This window comes from Lasiosphaeria miniovina (assembly GCF_030549165.1).
Source record: "Lasiosphaeria miniovina strain SMH2392-1A chromosome Unknown B0T26scaffold_3, whole genome shotgun sequence".
In the NCBI taxonomy this organism is placed as follows: domain Eukaryota; kingdom Fungi; phylum Ascomycota; class Sordariomycetes; order Sordariales; family Lasiosphaeriaceae; genus Lasiosphaeria; species Lasiosphaeria miniovina.
The window spans coordinates 828,579-848,222 of record NW_026848222.1 but is presented as its reverse complement, the minus strand read 5'-3'; the positions used below and the strand labels follow the sequence as shown (position 1 = coordinate 848,222).

General features: G+C 53.6%; 8 protein-coding genes across 8 annotated transcripts; 5 read left to right on the top strand and 3 right to left on the bottom strand.

Annotated features, from left to right (window-relative positions):
* Window positions 1–6: 6 nt before the first annotated feature.
* On the top strand, window positions 7–739 carry B0T26DRAFT_700418 (uncharacterized protein; the record flags this gene model as incomplete). Its single annotated transcript, XM_060441541.1, has 2 exons — window positions 7–497; window positions 648–739. Exons 1-2 carry the CDS (start codon window positions 241–243, stop codon window positions 736–738), a joined length of 348 nt encoding a protein of 115 aa, XP_060297758.1. The 5' UTR covers window positions 7–240.
* Window positions 740–1,592: 853 nt separating this feature from the next.
* B0T26DRAFT_749310 (uncharacterized protein) lies at window positions 1,593–3,253 on the top strand (the record flags this gene model as incomplete). Its single annotated transcript, XM_060445084.1, has 2 exons — window positions 1,593–1,783; window positions 1,864–3,253. 2 exons carry the CDS (start codon window positions 1,593–1,595, stop codon window positions 3,251–3,253), a joined length of 1,581 nt encoding a protein of 526 aa, XP_060297757.1.
* A 609-nt stretch (window positions 3,254–3,862) lies between these two features.
* On the top strand, window positions 3,863–5,947 carry B0T26DRAFT_769634 (amidase signature domain-containing protein; the record flags this gene model as incomplete). Its single annotated transcript, XM_060446527.1, has 6 exons — window positions 3,863–4,068; window positions 4,141–4,314; window positions 4,381–4,474; window positions 4,539–5,042; window positions 5,214–5,485; window positions 5,560–5,947. The coding sequence occupies 6 exons, from the start codon at window positions 3,863–3,865 to the stop codon at window positions 5,792–5,794; spliced, it is 1,485 nt and encodes a 494-aa protein (XP_060297756.1). The 3' UTR covers window positions 5,795–5,947.
* Window positions 5,948–6,675: 728 nt separating this feature from the next.
* Window positions 6,676–7,583, bottom strand: B0T26DRAFT_749308 (uncharacterized protein; the record flags this gene model as incomplete). Its single annotated transcript, XM_060445083.1, has 2 exons — window positions 6,676–7,197; window positions 7,275–7,583. The coding sequence occupies 2 exons, from the start codon at window positions 7,581–7,583 to the stop codon at window positions 6,676–6,678; spliced, it is 831 nt and encodes a 276-aa protein (XP_060297755.1).
* Window positions 7,584–9,579: 1,996 nt separating this feature from the next.
* Window positions 9,580–10,440, bottom strand: B0T26DRAFT_193534 (uncharacterized protein). The gene is made up of 3 exons (XM_060433698.1): window positions 10,408–10,440; window positions 10,004–10,141; window positions 9,580–9,954 (listed from the first exon to the last, which is right to left on the bottom strand). Exons 2-3 carry the CDS (start codon window positions 10,031–10,033, stop codon window positions 9,607–9,609), a joined length of 378 nt encoding a protein of 125 aa, XP_060297754.1. The 5' UTR covers window positions 10,034–10,141; window positions 10,408–10,440; the 3' UTR covers window positions 9,580–9,606.
* Window positions 10,441–11,910: 1,470 nt separating this feature from the next.
* Window positions 11,911–13,389, bottom strand: B0T26DRAFT_749306 (uncharacterized protein; the record flags this gene model as incomplete). Its single annotated transcript, XM_060445082.1, has 2 exons — window positions 11,911–12,404; window positions 12,486–13,389. 2 exons carry the CDS (start codon window positions 13,387–13,389, stop codon window positions 11,911–11,913), a joined length of 1,398 nt encoding a protein of 465 aa, XP_060297753.1.
* Window positions 13,390–16,173: 2,784 nt separating this feature from the next.
* On the top strand, window positions 16,174–18,181 carry B0T26DRAFT_739233 (heterokaryon incompatibility protein-domain-containing protein; the record flags this gene model as incomplete). The annotated part of the gene is made up of 3 exons (XM_060443680.1): window positions 16,174–16,438; window positions 16,509–18,059; window positions 18,138–18,181. 3 exons carry the CDS (start codon window positions 16,174–16,176, stop codon window positions 18,179–18,181), a joined length of 1,860 nt encoding a protein of 619 aa, XP_060297752.1.
* A 347-nt stretch (window positions 18,182–18,528) lies between these two features.
* B0T26DRAFT_739232 (uncharacterized protein) lies at window positions 18,529–19,415 on the top strand (the record flags this gene model as incomplete). Its single annotated transcript, XM_060443679.1, has 3 exons — window positions 18,529–18,752; window positions 18,876–19,083; window positions 19,152–19,415. The coding sequence occupies 3 exons, from the start codon at window positions 18,529–18,531 to the stop codon at window positions 19,413–19,415; spliced, it is 696 nt and encodes a 231-aa protein (XP_060297751.1).
* Window positions 19,416–19,644: the final 229 nt, after the last annotated feature.

Below are 19,644 nucleotides of genomic sequence, written 5' to 3'. Positions count from 1 at the left end.
GAAGAACAGACATCTACAATCCATCACTTGAACCACCAGTTTTCGGCGTGCAGCCACGCCCTGTTGAGTCCAGTACCGGTACCCTGGTGAACCCAACAGGGACAGTCTTTTGCTTTCTTCCTGCTGCTTGTCTCCCGGGCCTCGAGGGTTTTAACGGGATGTCTGTCGTAATCGGCTTGATCGCATTGAAAGAAGAATTTGTTCGTCTCCCCAGTCTTTTTGTGTTGATAGCTTCGTTGAATGAAGAGCCCGCATTTGTTGTTCTTCACCCACGTTATCATTCGGTCGATTATTGTGACTTCGTCAGCGGGGTCCCCGCAGAAGAGAGGCTCGCCGGCGGCATCGACAGTCCATGTATCTTCAGGTCCGTACGCCTCGGCTTCCTCTGAGTCTGAGCCGGCCGAAGGCGCAGGCGAGATTTCGTCACGGCACGAATTACCCGGCGAGGGCGGGGGAGAGGGAGAGGGAGTCGGAGCCGGGGACGGCGAGGGCGAGGGAGCTAGGGAGCTCGAATCGTCAGAGGAAATCTCGATCAGAGGCATCATGAAGGCTGTGAGCGGAAAGGAGGTTGACGATGTGTTCTTTGGCACAGGAAAGGACTGCATATGCATACAAAGGCCTGCAAAGGCCACCTGGCCACTACAGACCTTAAAACACCAAGTGCGCGCAAAAAGCCCGGCATGTGACGGCGTAAATAGTGGCATTTTTACTTTACCGGGCTTCCTTAGTGCATGGTAGGGTGTTGGGTGCTGCCATGTAATACGGCATTTTACCATATAAAAAGCGGTCCCTGCGTTGCCAGCTGCCAACATGCCCAGGTGGGTGCGACGAAAAAAGTGGTGGGTGCGTACATTAAAGCTCTAGAAAATAGGGAGCTCTATCATACATACGGAAGAGCCTTCCGACACGATATTGGGATCGGCGCGCTGGCAGTCCTTGGTTGTGGAATTCGAAACTATTACTGCGAGGGGACTTCGTATGACCAAATTCGGGGGTCTTATGTTTCCATTATTTATTGGGGTTTAGCGCAACTGCACTGGGTGGGGATCGTAACATTGCTTCAGTAAGGGTGCGTTTGGTTCTTCGTGTAAGGTCCAGTAAAGAGGGCCTTCAGGGTTAATTGGCTTCCTTACCGGGATCCATTTGGCGAAAGCCGGTAGGAAGATTACTCCACACGCCAAAATCAGCCAATAATAGCCCAGGGTTCGCCCGGTAGTTATACTGGATTCAAAATCCCAGTTCATGCCGGTAAAGCCTACCAGAGGATATGAAGGGGGTCCGGTAGCGGTCTTCCTAAACCTAAAAAAGTGGGCTTTTTACCGATTCTTACACAACAACTAAACGCAGTCTAAGACAGACCCTTTTGGTGCGAAATGTGATTTTGTGGCTTAAAATCGGCCCAATAAAAACCCCAGTCCGGAATGGAAATATGCATGTTCCGTGGCACGGACCAGACCGCCTTCTTCTCCCCCCTTCTCCTCTTCCGTGTGGTCTGCAGCTTCCTTTTTAAACACGTGCGACAACAGGACCGAACTTTCTATTCCACCGCTGCAGAATTCAATTTCACAACCGCGAGAGGCGAAGAAAACAAGATGGATACCGATATTGACGACACTACCAGTACCGCTATGCTCGTCGTCGACTACACTCAAGGTTTCGGATCGTTTGACTTTTACCCTTACGAGTTCCCTGACGGAGTCCCGCGGCATGTGTCTAGCCTAGGACGGCAGCGATTCAAAAACAACCTGAAAATAGTCGACCCCGCTGACACAATGTCTAATAGGTGAGTCGACACTGGGAAATCTCTCGGAGAGAATTTCGTGAAGGAGGTCTGGTTCAGATTACTTACCTCGCTTTTACTAGCAATGCTCTTGATGACGAACCCTTTCCTTTCATGAGACTGCCCTTGGAGATCCGCCGCATGATTTACGGCTTCGCACTCGCCAAGATGTTCCCAGGACGGCACCTGCACCTGCACAGAGACGCCGTCGGTAGCGGCGTCCGCTTTGTGGTCGACGACACTGTATTCTCGCCCCAGCAACCAGAGGCGGACCACTACGGCCTACGCGTGTTGGGGCGACCCGAAAGCCGCATGGTAGACGCCCGCACTTCCACGTCTGACACCTTCTACCGCATGGACGTATTTGAGACCTACAAGGTCATCCGCGAAGTGGAAGGGGATCGCGGCCAGAGGGGGCTCGAGGATTTTAATGACCTCCAGTTCCCGTTCCCAGTGGGTTGGGCCGGCTCACGCCCGCCGGGCGATGTTGCTAGGGATCTCAAAGTGATGCCAGAGAAAAGTGACGAATCAGACTGCGCCTCAGACTGTTCCTCCGAGGACTCGGGGGCCTCGGAAGTCGACCCCGACATTACTAGCAACGAGATGCCTCTGTACCACCCACCCGCAGTCGGCGTGACCATCCACCGCGCCATGCACCCAGACCCACACTGCGACGTGCGCTTGCATGTGCCAGATTATGATTACTACTTGTTTGAAGACCCAGCCGGGCCGTACCCCGATTTTGTCCCGGACGAGGAAGACAGCTGGGCCAAGAACATCGACGACTGCACGTGCCACTACCGCTTACCAGATGACTACTACGATATCTTTCATCTATCTCAAGTCTGCCGCCAGTTTACCGCCGAGCTGGGCTCTGTGCTGTGGGCGGACGCTACGATCGAAGTGCGCGAACCGGCCGTGTTCGGCATGTTAGTGCGCGCGCGCCCCGCAGCGCTGGGTCTCGTGAGACGAGTCGTGCTCCATGTGTCGTGCTTTGGCGATTTCAATGATGTAGATATCGAGGCGGTTAGGGAAGTGTGCTTGTTCTTTTCCAAAGAGGAAGAAGCAGGTCCTGATGGCGGCGCCGGGAAAAGGCTGAGGTCTTTTACGGTTGTCCTCTCGGTTCCGAACTCGATATCAACAGCCGATAGCAGAACCAACAATACTAACAACAGTTGGACCGGTGCTGATACGGGGTCCGGGACGAGTGGTGTGTATTACAGTTTTAGTGCCGCTGCCGAGGCCCGAGTCAGGGAGTTGGCAGCCGTGTTCCGGGCCCTCGAAATGGCAGAGGGGGCCTCTTTCCACGTCAGGCTTGGGCGCGGACTCCCTACCGTGTTTCCGGACTTGCTTGGCCCGGAGAGCGACGGTTTGCAAGCCGTGATAGAACACATCTCGGGGGACATCAGCGAGGCGTGGATGCCGGCGTGCATAGTCCGCGGGAGGGAACGGAGGAAAGGCATATACGTGTGATGCCGAGCTAATGATGCCGAGCTATTGATATCGAGCTAATGATGTCGAGCTTGTCCACCGAGATTGATAAAGGGGCCCCTCGATAAAATTTGGGCAGGTTTGAGTCAATCATCGACCTATGCGTCTGCTGCTCCGAGATACATTGCGGCTTTGGCTACGCTTAACAAACGGAGCCTCCGTCCTCTTACTTTCGTCTCGTCGACAAACAGATCGCTAGGACAAACAGATCGTAGGACGGTGCTATGGACTAGATCTACTTCCATCTAGAGTCCCCCCGGCGCAAATATGACCCAGTGACGCGGAAAAATGTCTCGCCGGCAGTGTCATCAAACAGGCTTGCCTGTCCTTTATGTTGAAAATCTCTTTCAATATTGCGGGGTGCCTAGAGTTTCTTTGAACAGGCCATCAGAAAGAACACCCCTGTTGTTCAGTCACTTGGGGCGTCGCTTCTTTCCCTTTCTATCCATCAAAAATCTGCGTTCTTTATCGCCATCCGCCATCTCCTCGTCAACATCATCACACCTTCGCATCCAGCGTGTTCCATACCTTTGCTACCGAAAGGGAACCACCAACTGCAAACTACATCCATATACCGACCCGTTCGCCAACATGGCGAGCCTCCTCAATGCCACGATCGCAGACCTATCCGAGGCGCTGAGCGATGGCCGGCTGTCGTCGGCAGCCCTCACAACGGCCTACATTGCTCAGATCTTGGAGGCTAACGACTACTTCTATGCCGTGATCGAGACCAACCCGGACGCAATGGATATTGCGCACGCGCTCGACGAAGAACAGCATACCAAGGGTCGCCGCGGGTGAGTCTCCCGTCCTTCGCATGCACGCATGCCGCCGAGGCCGCCGTGTAATTAACTTCTGGCGATCCTGAGTCCGCTTCATGGAATCCCCATCCTGCTCACGGATAGCATCTCGACGCTCGATGATATGGAGGCCACCGCTGGCTCCGCCGCGCTCCTGGGCACGCGAAATTGCCGTGAGGCCACACTCGTCCGCAGGCTTCGCGATGCCGGCGCGGTGATCCTTGGCCAGACTAACATGACGGAGTGAGGCGACTTCCGCACATCCGTCGCTGGCACTAGCTAGAGCTCACGCGGCGGCCTCTGTCTTAGCGCATACTGTTTCAACATGAGCGGCGGCGGGAGCAGCTGCGGCTCAGCCGTTGCAACCGCTCTAGGACTTGCTGCTACTTGTATCGGATGCGAGGTTTGTGTTGCTTGTTTCACTTTCCCCAAGATGGCCCTTGCTCACATAATGGATTTCACTGTAGACGGACGGCGGCATCATATACCCAGCGAGCCATAACGGGGTAGTGGCTATCAAGCCGACCGTCGGGCTGGTATCTGCGGATGGGGTGATTCCCGTGGCGCTAAAGCAAGATGCTGCCGGCCCCATGGCGCGGACTGTCAGTGACGTCGCCTGTCTGCTCGAGGTGCTTGCCGAGGAGAGCACCGGTCGCGGACATGTCTCGTACACCTCGGCGCTGACCGGGACAGATCTGTCGGGGCTAAGAATCGGCGTCCCATCCTCCTGCCTTGTCGAACTAAGCGGGACGCCGCTTAAGGAATTCAACAGCGCGCTGAGTCTGTTAGAATTCTGCGAAGCAACTATTGTCCGCGACACAAACTACGCCTGTCTCAACGACTTCCTGAAGCTCTCCGAGGAAGAAATGGGCTGCGTCGTCGCCGGCTGTTTTCAGAACGACATTCGGAAATACCTTGCCGACCTTGCGACCAACTCTCATGAGATCAAGAGCCTCGGCGGTATCATCGAGGTGGCCAGCCGGGATCCCATGAGGCAATACGCAGAGCGCAAGCAAACTATACGTTCTCGCCGGATGAACACGACTACAGGACGGCGCGGTTGTCGCAGGTTCAATGCTAAGCGTCATATCAACCTCTTTGACACGCAAAAGTTTGTCTACAGCTACGACCACGATTTCTAGGTCGCTGTGCTGCTGGACGACTATTTCGGGGGTGACGGCGGCATCTCTGGCACCTTGAAAGAGCACAAGCTGGATCTCATTGTCGCCCCGGCCGTTCGTGGCTCTGAAATCGACTCTACAAGTCGCTCCGGCCTTTCCGTCATAGTGTCCCTGGCAGCTCGCGGCGGTCTCCCCGTTGTTACCGTCCCGCTCGGGAAGTACCCAGAAACCACAGCCGTCAGGCAGGATCTGAGAGAGCCGGACAAGTTAGTCGATGTTGCTCCTGAAATCCCGTAAGTAATTGGACAGTTCGATCCATCAGTCAAAGCTCTCTCTCTCTCTAATCAGCCGTTGCGGCTTTCTCTAGGTTTGGAATCATGTTTACTGGCGCTGCTCATTCGGAGGAGACGCTGCTTCGAGTGGCATACGCTTTCGAGCAGATGACGAATGTTCGGGACACGCTGGTTCCTTCCATCCCGCCCAAGAGGGATATCCCTGATCTCGATGCCGCCTACTGCCGTACTCCAGAGATAGAAATCCAGGAGCTCTCCTATTATGGAGAATGGGAGCATTTTGGAGAATGGGAGCATGTTAGAGAATAGGAGCTGTAGTAATTACTTAAAAGATGTCGCGATCGCGATATTAGCATGAGGAAGAAGCTGTCTGTCTGGAGCAGGGGCAGGTGGTATAGGGTCTAGTTGTTTATGCAATCATAGGATCCCCAGACATTTGCCCGGCCAAGAAACCATGTATACACATATTATTTCTTGGTATTTACTCATAATGATATAATTACGATGAGAGATATCAAGAGACACACGTTCTCTCAAAATACCCCCGGTTTTCTTGAGCTCCCTGACAGTAGGACAGGCTCTGAAGGGTACCGGCGAGAGACAAAGAGAATATGGTCAACAACTAATTGCATGCATTATGCTCAAAGGAAGAAGCTACCTGCGCCCTCCGTGTGTATCTCATGTGCGGCACGGACATTGACCAAAGACCAGCGATCGGGGAGCTTAAGGATCCATCTCACTTCCCCTTCCTCGTCTTAATCCTTCCTCTTCTATTCCTAGCCAGCGGCTGCTTCGTGCAAGCCACGATCAAAGCGCCACAACTGAGTGCTACGCAGCGTATTACGATAAAAACCCTGCCAACCGAAAGGCTTAGGGGTATGATGTATGTTGCACGCGGTCGAAGTTCACAGCGCATTGAATTGTCTGGCCTAAGAGGTCTAAAAGTACAGAAAAGAACGCTTCCTTATACTTGTTGAGAGAGGGTAAGGGAAGCGTTGTAATCAGCCCGAAAGAGGGCATTCCGAATGAAATGAGGACATTCCGAGCCAAGAATAAAGGAAATAACAAAGAATGAAGGAAGTTCAGAGGCATGTCAACCAATTCCATGAAAAGTGGGTCAATTCCAGACGACAACGTATGTATTCTCCAGAGAACTCTCCCACGAAATGAACAGCCATCGGAGCGCGGGTTCAGTCGGAATAGTAAAGGTAGTAGTCCCTTTCGCTGATGATGTCCCTGCAGCTGGTCGGCGAGTCGTCCTCGAAGTCCCAATGACCGTCATCTCCGAGCATGTCCCGTGAAAGGTCTTCCATGTGTTGATCTTCCAACTCTTCAAGCCAATCGTCCAACGATAGGACGTTCCCCGACCCCCACGGTTCTAGCCTCTTCGTCGGCGACTCAGGTTCGTATTCGGGAGAGTGCGCCTCGGTCGCGCGGCGCGAACTCTCCTCCCTTGCTTTCGCAAGCCAATCACGACTGATGCGCCTCAGGTAGAAAGCGTGTAGGTCCGGTAGATGAATGACATTGGTGCAGTACTGGATTGTCCTGGCCTCCAAAGGCTGGGCAGCAAAGATATTGGCGGGCATGAGGCTCTTGATTTCGTTTTTGGAGCGGATCCAAGAATTCAGCTCTATAAACCCGAGCCTCAGGTCGAACCGGATGGCTTTATCCAATCCGTGGAGGTACTTCTTGTCACCAGCACGAGACGCGTTCTCCAGAAGTTGGACGTCAACAACACCGGCAAGGCCGACCTGATAAAGAGCCCAAAGCGCATGGCATCGTTCCGCACGTCCCATAGACATTTTGGGATGCTAGGGTCTTCGAAAATGGACTTGAGGGACCTGCCGTCTCCAGATGTGACGGTGAAGGCCGACTCCCCAAGGGACAAGACGTCAATGAGTTTCACCGTCTTCTGTGGATGGAGGAGAATAGTGATGAGGGAGATGGTTCCGTGTCGGGAGAGGCGGTTTCCTTCCAGATCCAGGTAGAGTGTGCTGGAAGACGGCATAGAAGAAAGAAATTCCTCGAGTTCGGCGGTGGAAGAGATGACAGCCGTGGTTGGCGTTGAGGTGGTCGACGTGGTCGACGTCGTGGCCATGGTGGACAATAGCACCAAGTAGATGCAGAATCCGTGATAATAGGGTAAAATGGCGGAGACTCTGATCGTTCTATGTTTATAGTGTTTCGTGAACTTGGGTTACCCTGATGCTGATGTACCCTGATGCTGATGTACCCTGATACTGATGAGTTGTTCGTTAACACGTCGGGCGATGAAATGGCCTGGCCATCGGGCAAGGGCGGGGTTATAGCGTCACAATGTCGTCACTACATAGAGGTTCTGCCAGCACCCGCGTTTCGCGCCCGAAAAAATCTAGTGCGAGTTCCTGATAGGACTCTTAGTAGAGAGGCCAATAGCACATGCTTAACACTTGTGACATGGTAAACATACCCCTGTCAAGGCGCAGCAGTGTAGCTTCCGAGCGCCTGAGCCACATGGCCCTATGCTCAGAACTACACTGCCGTGCTCTCTTTTTTGTATATAATAGCTATGCGAGGGCACGTAGGGAATGCATGTGTGTGTATCGCTTTCTATGGAAGCTAAGCTATCTACGCGTGGGCGAAGAATCTATGTGCGGGGGATAGGCTGGATCTGCAGGGGCAGCTAGTGCCCCGGGCTAGGCCTGGGCCTAGCACAATAGCTAGGTCCTTTCCTTTATTTGACCACCTTCAATCTACATAGTTTTCTTAATGCAGTTCCCATCTCTATATTCTGTGTCACAACTCACAACAATTGATGTAGGCGCAGGGGCACGTGTGGGAATGGCCAAGATTGATCTCATGTATGACTAACTAAAGGAAGAGTATTTGTCGACATAACAGTAAATTTTGACATTATTGTCTATCAGCCTTCTAAGAACGACTGGGAGGTGATCGCTAACAGTGACGCAGACATCTTTGTTCCAGCCATACAGCTTTGTTAATCAAGACGCTCGTTGTTCTTCCACTGCTTTTAAGAACATAAGGGTCCACAAACTTTGGTTCATATATATTTTGTGTGTTTTTATCTATGATATCGCTGACGAGACTTTCCTCCGGCTTGGCGCTATTGAGCCTGATTTTTCTTATATCAAGATAACCGTCCTTGATGACATGACTGTGGACTCGTTAGTTACTGATTCCCAAAGCGGTTATTTGGTAAAGGGAGCCGAGATAACTCACTCGGCCTCGAACGCGACAAGCTTGAGGTATTTCTCTGGGGATTGGGCCTAAAGATATCAAGAATTAGCTTTTGGTCTCACGATGCTGATGAACGGGGCTATGTTTTAGAATATTGCTTAAGCTTACCATTTTCTGCTCTTGATACTCCCGTTTGAATTCCGAAGATGGTATATCTTTGATAGCCGGATACTTGAGTCCTAGAAACACGTGTTTAGAACGAGAGGGGTAGTACGGGATGCACGAAGGTCAAACTTATACGATATAGGAAAAAGGCCTAATCAGCTTCTCCGTCGCGGCCTGCTTGATAAGGAGATGGGTTGAGAAACGAGGGATGGGAGAAGTGAAACCTGTAAGTCAAGTTAGTAAGAACCGCACGAGCGGCCCGTTAAACGATTGGCTAAATCATATGCGATCTTTATTCGAGTAAGTAAGACGGCTGTTTCAAGCGCCTCTAAATAATACGCTTTGCCGTCGTTACTCAGGCCTAGGCTGACGAAACCACCGACACCACGAAACAATCGTAAGTAACAATCTAAGCTTGGCAACCTTACGTAATTTTGGACGAGGTGATGGTGTCTAGACGTGCCCAGACAGCAGCAGTGGCAAAGCCCCGCAGCGGCAGCAGATGCATAGACAGCTCCAAGGCTCCTACCATTTCCGCCCTTTCTAATTCCAGGTATCGCCGATTATTGACGTGGGTACAAATAGCCAAATTAGAACCTCTCCTACCCCCTTCCCGAGGAAAGCTGAGTCTCACAAGTCTTTTGAGGAATATTAGCCCTTATTCACTGACGCAAGTTTTATGTTGCAATCGCCACCCTCTTGTCGATATTCGTCCCCGTCCTTGACAAAAACCTTGCTTCGCGCTATAAGGACCCGATACTTTGTCAACAGCCAGCCCATCATCTGAGTCCCCTCGAAACAACGGCCTCGCGGCTGCTAGTGGGCGTGGAGTTGTCTTGGTGGCTGCGGGAGCACTTTTGGCAGCGACCACCCGTGTCACGGGGGTGAGGGATCTGGGCGCCGGTGACTGGGCAAATATAGACGCGCTTGCTGAAGGGCTGGTGTACCTGGAAGCACGACGAGCACTCCTTGTGTGGCCGGAGTGATGTCGTCTGCGATATCCGGTACCCCGTGTTCGGGCACACCGTCACGGACTGCAAGATCAGGTCATGCGCTGCTTGACACTCCGTGCAGAGCCCTAGCGGCGTCTCGACGGCTACGCCCGTCTGCGGGCAGAAGAATGTTGCCTGTGGACAGGGTCAGAGCGATAAAATGTAAGTGGTCGGAAAACCTCACCTCTACCGGCAGCGACTGCTTTTGTCCCATTGCGTCCCTTCTCTCTCTTTGGTCTGCGTGTCTAGGGAGGAGAGGGCCTATGTCGACATGATCATGACATGGCAAATGGGGAAGCCTGTAGGTAGGTATGAGTACTACCTAACAGGAAAGCAAAGAATGACGTCTCGTTAGAGTTGATCAACCCACGTGGAAATAGGACGGAGCGCGGGAGGGGTGTCGGAGAGGGTTAGACGTTTATGAAGCAAAGGGTACGGAAAAAAGGGGGGGAAGAAGCAGGAAAGAAAAGCAGAGGAGACGGGAAGCACACGGGGAGGGACTCCGGACAATCCGCCTCTGGCTTTGGTAAACCTGGGGTCGGCATTCATTGCCACGTGGGTGCCAAGAAAGACATTTAATGCACACACCGACAGCCTCAAGTTCTACAAGAGCCATGGCAGATGTTGGCAGCCATATGGGGCCACAAAGAACGTGGCAAAGTAGAAAAAGGGCCAATCGAGGGGTTCGGCAGGCACCCAGGCAACTGGAGCCAAGCGGGAAAGGGGGGGTGGTGGACGGGGAGTGGGGTCAAGGGAAGGGAAGATGGCTGGTGCATTGGCCAGGGAAGGGATTGGAAGGGAAGGACAATTGTCACGCACAAATTGCCAAAACGGCAACTTCCATGGCAATAATGCGCGCCAAGTGTTGGAACCGTGGGATTGGTTGGGCTTGGTAAAGTCTTGGACGTCCTCGGCAGGCTTCGGGCTGCGAACCGGATTGATTGCTCACGCTCGACTTTTTAGGCTAAAACTTGGAGCCGACAGCGGATCCCATGCAATCTGACTGTGCGGCAGTATTGGAATGTCAAAATGGGCTCATGTGCTGCTGTCGTGAGTACTTTTGTAGCGTGATACCGGGTTTGCCAATGTTGTGATTGTGCTGTGTGTGTGATGAGCAAGATACACAGACGGAGTCGAAGTGCAGGCGTCAAAGCACATAGAACTAGAGGCTACCATGTTGTTAAAACCTTGGGAGTCCTTGGCTGTCCTGGGCACCGTACAAGTTTGGGGGTGATCGACGGAAAGGTCACATCGACCATGTAAGCAAATGGATGGCGCGATTATTCCATGGCCAAATTTCCGGGTTTAGCAAGAACGCACCTGCCTCAAATACCTACACATGTTGCAGCACTGGTCCCTAGTGCGGAAGGGGCACACCGACACCGTTTAAGATGGGCGCAGCCGGGCCGTTTGTGGGCGTAACTTTGCGCCTCTCAGATGTCTTGGTCCGGCCGTGCATCGGCTCTTTCCCAATCTTGTTGGTCGGGTGGATCCCAGTGGCTCGTTGGCGTTTCGTTCTCGGCTCAAGGGAACGCAAATGGGGGTTCGCAATGCAACTTAAGCACCCCTTGATCCTGCCGTTGGGCTAACCGCACCAGCTCCAGATCCCGTTCGCCGATAACGGGTACCGACATGGAAACAAATTCTGGGTTCAACCACCAACGAGCAACGGGAGACAGGACACCGGCCCGCATTGACGTGTGCTTGATCTATGGGTCTAGCAGCTTTTTTCCCTAATCTTGGGTGTCTACAGACCAAACCGCCCGTGCCTTGACTGCCTTTATAGGGAATAATAGAGCCGATCCAGGTGACCCGGAAGCTCGGGAACAGACCCCAAGTCGTATGTACCCCCACGCTATGAAAGCACGCGAGGAAGAGATCAGTTCGTTACTCGACCATTCGCCGACAAATCATTCGCCAACTAAGCCACCCGGGCATCACTTATCTTTCGTCCCAGTGCAGTATGCATCGTGTCATGTCGGGGTGTCGCCGTCCTGGCGCGTCGTTCCTTCCTTCCGAGTCCGGGCTGAGCTGTCAAAAACGTACCACCCGGATGACATCCGTAGGTAGGTATGACAATCAGCTCGCGCTTCAAATCTCATCCACCAAGGGGACGATTTTGCCCTTGGAGATGACCTTAGTCGTGGTGGGATCTTCCGTGCCGTCGTCGACTCGGACCATGCACGGCTGCGTCATCAGGTCGACTCTCCACATGTCGAGCTCGTCGGCCGAGCCCTCCTCGATCTTGAACCTGTTCCCGGCCGTGATCCGCTCGCCGTGCGCACAGCCCTCGATGAAGACGTGTGCCCGCTGGGACCCCATCTCCAGGGCAAGCAAGCCGAGGCCGTGGACGACGCCCTCGATCTTCGGGGGCCCGCGCGCGTCCAGCTTCCCGTTACTGCACTGCTGTAGCGTGCGGACCAGATCCTGCGCGACACGGTCGACATTTGCCCGGAAGTCGGCTGCGAACCCCGTCTCTCGGCCCGGCTGCGCGGGGTTTTTGACGTCCGAGAGAATGCCTTCGAAGAAGAAGCTACGTCGGATGTTCGACTTTTTATCGTTTGGCATCACGAGAACACTGGGGTCTAATTATTGGAAATATGCGTATTAGTAGATCGTTGAGGAACACTGCACGTTGGGCTTTGTCACAAAGAGCAAGGGCTAACCTTCAGCGGAGGGAATGGCGATAGACTCGAATAAGTGGGAGAGGATGTCGAAACCCTTCCCATCAGTCCCAAACACCCCGAAGCCCAAGGGATACTGGAAGAAACCCCGGACTACCAATTCCCAACAGATGCTTTGGACAAACCAGGGCCAAGCTTGTCCGTAGTTTGCATTCCTGGTCAGGAACTCATTGGGGTCAAGCGATCGGTCGAGAATCTGGTGCTCAGGAGGCGGAACGTACGTGACTACTTCCCGAATTCTCTGCGCCAGTAAATCTAGTTTCCAGCGGAACTTGAAGTCTGAGATGGGTTCGTTTGTGTCATCGTCAACCATGCCATACATGGCCCGAAGCTGCAACTTCCCTATCTCAGCTTGCAGCCTTTTCCGCTGGGTTGTTAACTCGTCTTGATGGGCAAGCCCAAGACTCTTGATTTTCGCGTCCTTTTGGTCAATCACGGCCTGATGGGCAAGCTCGAGACTTTGGATTCTCGCCCCCATTTGATAGACCAAGGCATGGTGCTCTCTATCCAAGCGCAAAATCTCCACGTGATTCGCTGATCTGAGCTCCTGCAACTGTTGTTGGCTCTGGCCGTGGGGGTCCTCGGCATCTCTCCGAAGTTCATGGTTCTCCTCTTCTAGTTGTTTGCGGCGGTTGGTCTCCTGCTCCATCGACTGCTGCAGGGTGCTTATACTCTCCTGAGAAATTTCGAGATCTTCTATTTTTTTGCAAAGCGCTGCTACGACGTGGGACCTTCCGCGTTTCACTTGGTCAAGCGTGCTCTGAGTAGTGGAGAGGAGGTTCATGTAACGTTCCCGCCCGTTTTGGACTTCGGCGAGCGAATTCTGGAGAGATGCGATCTCGTAGTCCTTTCTAGCGAGCAAGCCGCTGAGTTCCGGTCGGCCCATCTCATCAAGTATTTGCAAAACATTCTTTAACTCCTGGGCCTGTCTCTCCAGCTCCGCCTCTTGCCGTGCGATATTACTCGATTCAGAGTCAGCCGCCAGAGTCACACCGGCGACTGCAAATTCCAGGCGCTCTGTAGCTGGCAAGGTCGGCCCACTTGAAGATTTATTTGGTTCGCCATGACGGCCATGAGCCGTGACCTCTTCAATTGTTGCTTGAAGAATCCCGTCTTCAGGCCTTGGGGAGGACATGGAGCGTGGCGGGTCTCCGTGTTGGTAGCCTCTCACTTCTTCTGCCCGCAGTTGACGTCGGAAAGTGGGGGTCTGTCGCGGAGTAGATTCGACGACTAAAGCCGTTGGGGAGATGACGCCTGTGTTATTGGAATTCGTTTTCCTATGGAGTTGAGGCGGTTAAGGTTAAAGGGATTGAGATACGGTTCAATCGCATTTATCAGAGGTGGTATTGCGGGATTGATAAAAGGTCCCGTTACGGGTTCGATTGAGGGGTTTTCTGCAGAAGGATTTGGGACGCCATGAGGCTATGGAAAGGAGGGGTCGGGCTCACTAGGGCCATCAACGGTCGGGCGCTGTTGCGCCTTTGCGGCGCATTCTTGTCCACCCCAAATTAGGTAATTAAGAAACCGCAATCCTGTCTCCAGGACGAAGGGTAATTTAAATTAGATTAGAATGAATACAAGATTATCAAACACACTGCAAATATTTCTTTCCTTTCTAAACCCCGGGTTAGGAGTCTATGTAGAGGGAGGGGCTGAAGATGAATCCGGAGGGACTCTTGTCTGTAGGTGGCTTGCCAAACTATTGAAAGTGAGAGGCGCACATCCCGCGTCATTTTCCATAGACAACATTTGGACTGCTGCTTTTGGCGAGCGCGTGGCCTCGGTTTTCAGCGCCTTTAGTACATATATGTGGGGTAGGGCGTAATGTCCTCTCTATTAACAGTACCCACACAGTACATATACAGTATACTAGGCCCCTACCAACTGATCGCCCAATCCCCTCTGTAGGTACGAATTTGGCTTAAATCTTGCCAAGCCGCTGGCATTTCCATCTTTCACAGTCGCATGAACTTTTGACAACTTTCGCGTCCGTAGTCAAGAATAAATTTTAGTAAGCTATAACTTCGATCAAACTAAATATTTTGCATGGTCTAAGCGTAGAGTATCTAGGTACTAGGTACACCGGAATTTTAGAAGAGTTGTGCCGTACAGGGCCGGAATAGACGTCCAGCTATGCTTAGTTTGGGGTACGCAAGGCACCAGCACTGATTGTATCAGGAGGTTTTCTGCCAGGTATTGGCGTGTTGTTTTATTTGCTTTACAAACGAGCTTTAGATCCTGGTACGTAGGCAGTCCTTTAATTGTTACAAAGCGCTTGCTACGGCAAGGGACTGGATTCTTCGTAATTCAGTTACGCAACCGGCGGAAAAGAGGACAAGCCGGCTTGCTACAGCTTGTAGCCCTACTCTCTGTTGCCACATGTCTTCAAACTAAAGACTTGTCATTCTCTCTCTATAATATAGGAGCCATACTAACGACGCCTCCCCTTGAAGTAATACGCCTATTAATTGGTAACGCACTTTTTAGAACCGGACAGAGTCTGAGAACAACATCAAGACCACCGTTTCTCGTACTCTGGACCGAGGCTTGTGCTGAGAAGAAAAGAGAACTTAGGTACAATGGCAGGCGTGGACATTTGGAACAATTTCAAGATATTCGATGGGAAATGCATGCTCGACCGCACGATATTTAAGGTGGGTGACATCAACGCGGATGTTAGTCGCTTCTTCACTTGGATCAACCATCTTCATGCGGAGCCGCAAGCAAGCGGGATTCCGGCTGGGCGAATTGCGGATGTGCGGAAGCTCTTGTACAGGATTCGAAGGCGATCCTCAAGCAGATCGATTAGCCACTCCTGCGCAGCGAGGACTTCAGGAGAGGTAGCCGCGCGCCCTTCAAACTACTTCGTGATCTTCTTGAAAGGTTTAAGAATAGACAAAATAAGGGAAAGTAGGTGCCAGTTACTCGGTTATAGCAGGTCGGCGGCGGGCATGCGCTTCCGAGGGTCCTTCTCGCTCTGATTTTTATAGTACTAGTAATCCACTTGGCTCTGTAACTACACCGCGCGTTCGATCATGAAGAAAACAGAATTACAACGCGTGGAATTTTATCACTGTAAAGCTTTAAATCTTCGACTGCCTGTCAAATATAGCCGTGCCGAATTCCTGTACATCTTTATCGCCGAGATAATTACGCGCGACCTGTAGGAAGGAATCCCGGCGTTGTGGTGGCCTCCGAATAAAGTGGACGATATTGTGAAGCTTTCCACGGGGCGTGTGTGCCTGAAGAAACATACGGACTGCTTGTTATAATAGTAGACCAAGATAACCTTTTTTATTTTCTTTTTTATTTTGTGATCGTCCATCTCTCGTTCGGGAATCAGCATTGGTGAATGGTCTCATACCCTGTAACAACAAACTCGCCTGAGAAGGGTTAGGGTTGTAGATACCCTCACCTGGCTTGCGCAAGGCTTGCGCACCACCCCGGGATTGGGCATCCATTCGATCAGGCAACCAAGTGCTCGCTCCGATGAATTTTCCCACTGGCTTGATTGGATGCTCACATGTTTGCTACAGGAATCACTAACCTGAGGAGATTCAGTACGTACGGGTAGGGACCCCGATGTTAAAACCAGAGAGTGCGGGGAACTCTCCCACTGCTGTCTGTCTCTTCCCAACTGCAGTTCGGAATATCATACTCACAGCAATTCATGGCATGCGACGTGTGCTCGAATGCTGGCGGTTGGGAGACGGGAGGCCAGCGACTGTCCAGGTTCGTCTCGCCGGCCGACTTGAAGGAAGGAGCGACGCGCTGTGCAGAGTGTGCTTTGATCTGGGCTGCCCTAGAACCGCTCAAGACCAAGTGGCATGGGCGGGATCTTGCTGCAACTGCCGAGCTGCAGATTGCAACTGGCAATGCACTGCAGGTGCGATGGCCGCGCGGTTCGATTGCGCTGGAACTTTTCACGCGCGATGGTGAGTAGACGATTCACCCTTGCATCAGAATCTAATCCCAACAAGCAAATGATCCAACTTGGGAATTCAGATGACATCGGGCCGCGCCATCCATGCATCGGCCCGGTCAGCGAGGTCAGCGCGCGATCCGACTCGGACGCTTCCTTCGAACTTGCCGCCGCATGGCTTCGCGATTGCATGGCCAACCACGACCAGTGCAGAGCCAAGACACCACCCGCTACGCTCCCGACGAGGGTCATCGACGTCGGGGTCGAGGGCGGACGGGAGCCGTTCCTCGTCGTCACCAGCGGACGCCGCGAAGAGCACGCTAGCGATGCTTACGCCGCCCTGACATACTGCTGGGGCGATCCCTCACGCCACCACGTTCTCAAGACCACCAGAGACAACTTTGACGCCCACCGCGACGCTATCCCTCTGCACGACTTGCCCGGTACGCTGCGCGACACCGTCGTCATCTGCCGGCGGCTCGGCCTGCAGTACCTGTGGATCGACGCGCTGTGCATCGTCCAGGGTGACGCCCAGGACTGGGCACGCGAGGCCGGCAGGATGTGCGATGTCTACTCCAACGCCACGCTCACCATCGCCGCCGACCACGCCGACGGCACCTCGGCCGGCATATTCCGGCCGCAGCAGTACGGCGAGACACCGCCGCGGCTGGTGTCTCGCGACGGGGCGCGGCCCGTCTACGTGCGGCCTCTGCAAAGACACAACGACGTGACCATGCTGACGCGGTCGCCCGACCCGGACGAGGACGCGCTGGCGCCCATTAACCAGCGCGCCTGGACACTGCAGGAGGCCGTGCTCTCGAACCGCATGCTGCACTACACGGCCGACGAGATGTTGTGGCGGTGCAACGCCCTGCACGCGTGCGAGTGCCGCCGCGGCGCCCCGCGCGCCATCGGCGACCTGCCCGAGACCGTATTCCGCAACGTGGGCCTGTTTGGCCGTGCCACGCCGCCTGAGGCCTACACCGAGTGGCGCAACCTCCTCGTAAGCTTCTCCGAGCGCCTCCTCAGCGTCGATGCCGACAAGCTCTCGGCCCTATCGGGCATGGCCCAGCAGTTTTCGCGCATGCGTGCCGCCGCCGGGCTCGAGATCGCCGACGACCGCTACCTGGCCGGCTTGTGGGCCGACGACCTGCCTCAGGCTCTGATGTGGAGCGTCGACTACGGCTCGTTCCTCGCAAGGGAGCGTGGGCGCTTCTTCAGGATGCCCAAGTGGCGGGCGCCTAGCTGGAGCTGGGCTGCCGTGGAGGCGCCCATCAAGTCGAATTCCATGTCCAGCTTCCGAAGCGCCGTAACCCTCATTGAGGCGACGGTCGAGCTGACGGACGAGGAGGACCCGTTTGGCCGCGTCAGGGAGGCCAAGATTACCCTCGCCGGACGCATGGTCCATGGGCTGGGTGTTAAGATCACGGCACCGACATTTGTACATGATGATTTGTTGAATGTCGCTGATTACGAGATCATCGATCCCGCAGGCCAGTTGTGGTCTGTCGTCTTTGATAATCCCTCGGCCGTGAGGAGCGACACGCGCGAGTACTCATGCTTTCTCGTTGGCACTGCCTTCGTCAGGGGCGCAATCTCGACGAACTATGCATTTTTGGTCTTGAAAATGCTTGGTGCGGGTTCGGGTGAAGGGGTATTTAAACGAGTCGGTGTGTCGTCTTACATGAACAACTATTCTCCCGTGGGCACAGACATGTTTGAGAACTGCCCAGAGGAGTCCATCACCATCATCTAGACAAAGGGAATTTCAATACTAAAATAGGCAGTCAGCCAAGAACACAAAATCATTCGGGGCACCCACCTATCTACACATATCACTTCCCAAATTCTAGTGGAGGTTTTAAGCCGCAAGAAGCCCTTTTGCCCTGTGAAAAGGTGGGGGGGTCCATTGGGCTAAACCCCCCATTTGGGGGCCAAAAGCCAACCAGGCAATCCGTTCTTTGGAGGAGATTAGGGCGTTTTTCCAACACCACTCCCCACATAAAGTCTCCCCACATAAAGTCTCCCCACATAAAGCCTCCCAACAACAGCCGTCTTCCACGTCGCCACCCAGTGAAACATATCTGCAGCCGCGCCACGACGATGAAGCTCATAGTCGCCGGATCCACGGGTTTTGTCGCCGGCGAGGTCATTCGCCAAGCCCTATCGAACCCCGCCATCACATCTGTCGTGGCCCTTGGCCGCCGCGAGGCCGTTGTTCCGGACACAGGCGACGCCTCGAAGCTCAAATCTGTCATTTGCAATGACTTTGAGAACTACCCCGATGACGTAAAGCAGGACCTGGAAGGAGCGGATGCTTGCATTTGGTACGCCCATTTGACGCTAATCACCTCTTTGTCTCTCCCGTTGTTCTGCAGGTTACCGAGCCATGTCCGTTGAATAATTAGCAGTCATGACTTACCAAGTCTAACTCGAGTGACAATAACCAGGACCATCGCCGTGACGCCCTCCAAATCCAAGTTGGTGCCATGGGAGACGACAGTCAAGGTATCCCGCGACTACGCACTACGGGCCGTCGAGCAGATGTCGTCTCTGTCGGGCAAGAAGCCGTTCCGCTTCGTCTACCTCAGCGGCGTCAACGCGCAGCGCGACCAGGCCAAGAAGCCATGGCTTCTCGGCGACTACACTCTCTTGCGGGTATGCGTGGCCTGTGGCTCCCTGTGACGTACCTTTGCTGATATTATTCGATGGTCCAAATAACACAGGGCGAGGCCGAGTCCCGAGTCCTCGAGCTCGCGGAGCAGTCCGAGGGCGCCATCGAGCCCTGCATCGCCAAGGCCGGCATCGTCAATGCACCGGGCCATGAGCGGCCCTTCCTCATCAAGGCGCTCTACTACCTCATCGGCCTGCCCAAGGTCGAGAACCGCCACATGGCGGCCGCGCTGCTGGACCAGGTGGTCAACGGGTTCGAGAAGGACACGCTCATGAACGACGACCTGGATCGTATTGGGAGAAGGGTGTTGGTGTGAGTCGGATGGAAGGAGTGGGGGGGTTCAACGTCTGACAGCGCCGTGCGCCCCGTGATCTCATAAATTTGGGAATTTATTGAACGGAATGTATTGACAGTCGGCTTGAGCATGCATGGAAAAGCTATGTGCCAGGTTGTTTTTGGGACTTCTTTTTCTCATTTGCGGATTTGCGGTATAGGATTTAGTAAGAAAAAGCTTCATAATGAAAGACTCAATAATGAAAGACTCA

Excerpts from the sequence above, each read along its gene's own strand:
- B0T26DRAFT_193534 (XM_060433698.1), bottom strand. The coding sequence starts at position 10,033 with ATGGGACAAAAGCAGTCGCTGCCGGTAGAG. Across the intron at positions 9,955-10,003 it reads AGCAGTCGCTGCCGGTAGAG|GCAACATTCTTCTGCCCGCA; the intron begins GTGAGGTTTTCC and ends CCCTGTCCACAG.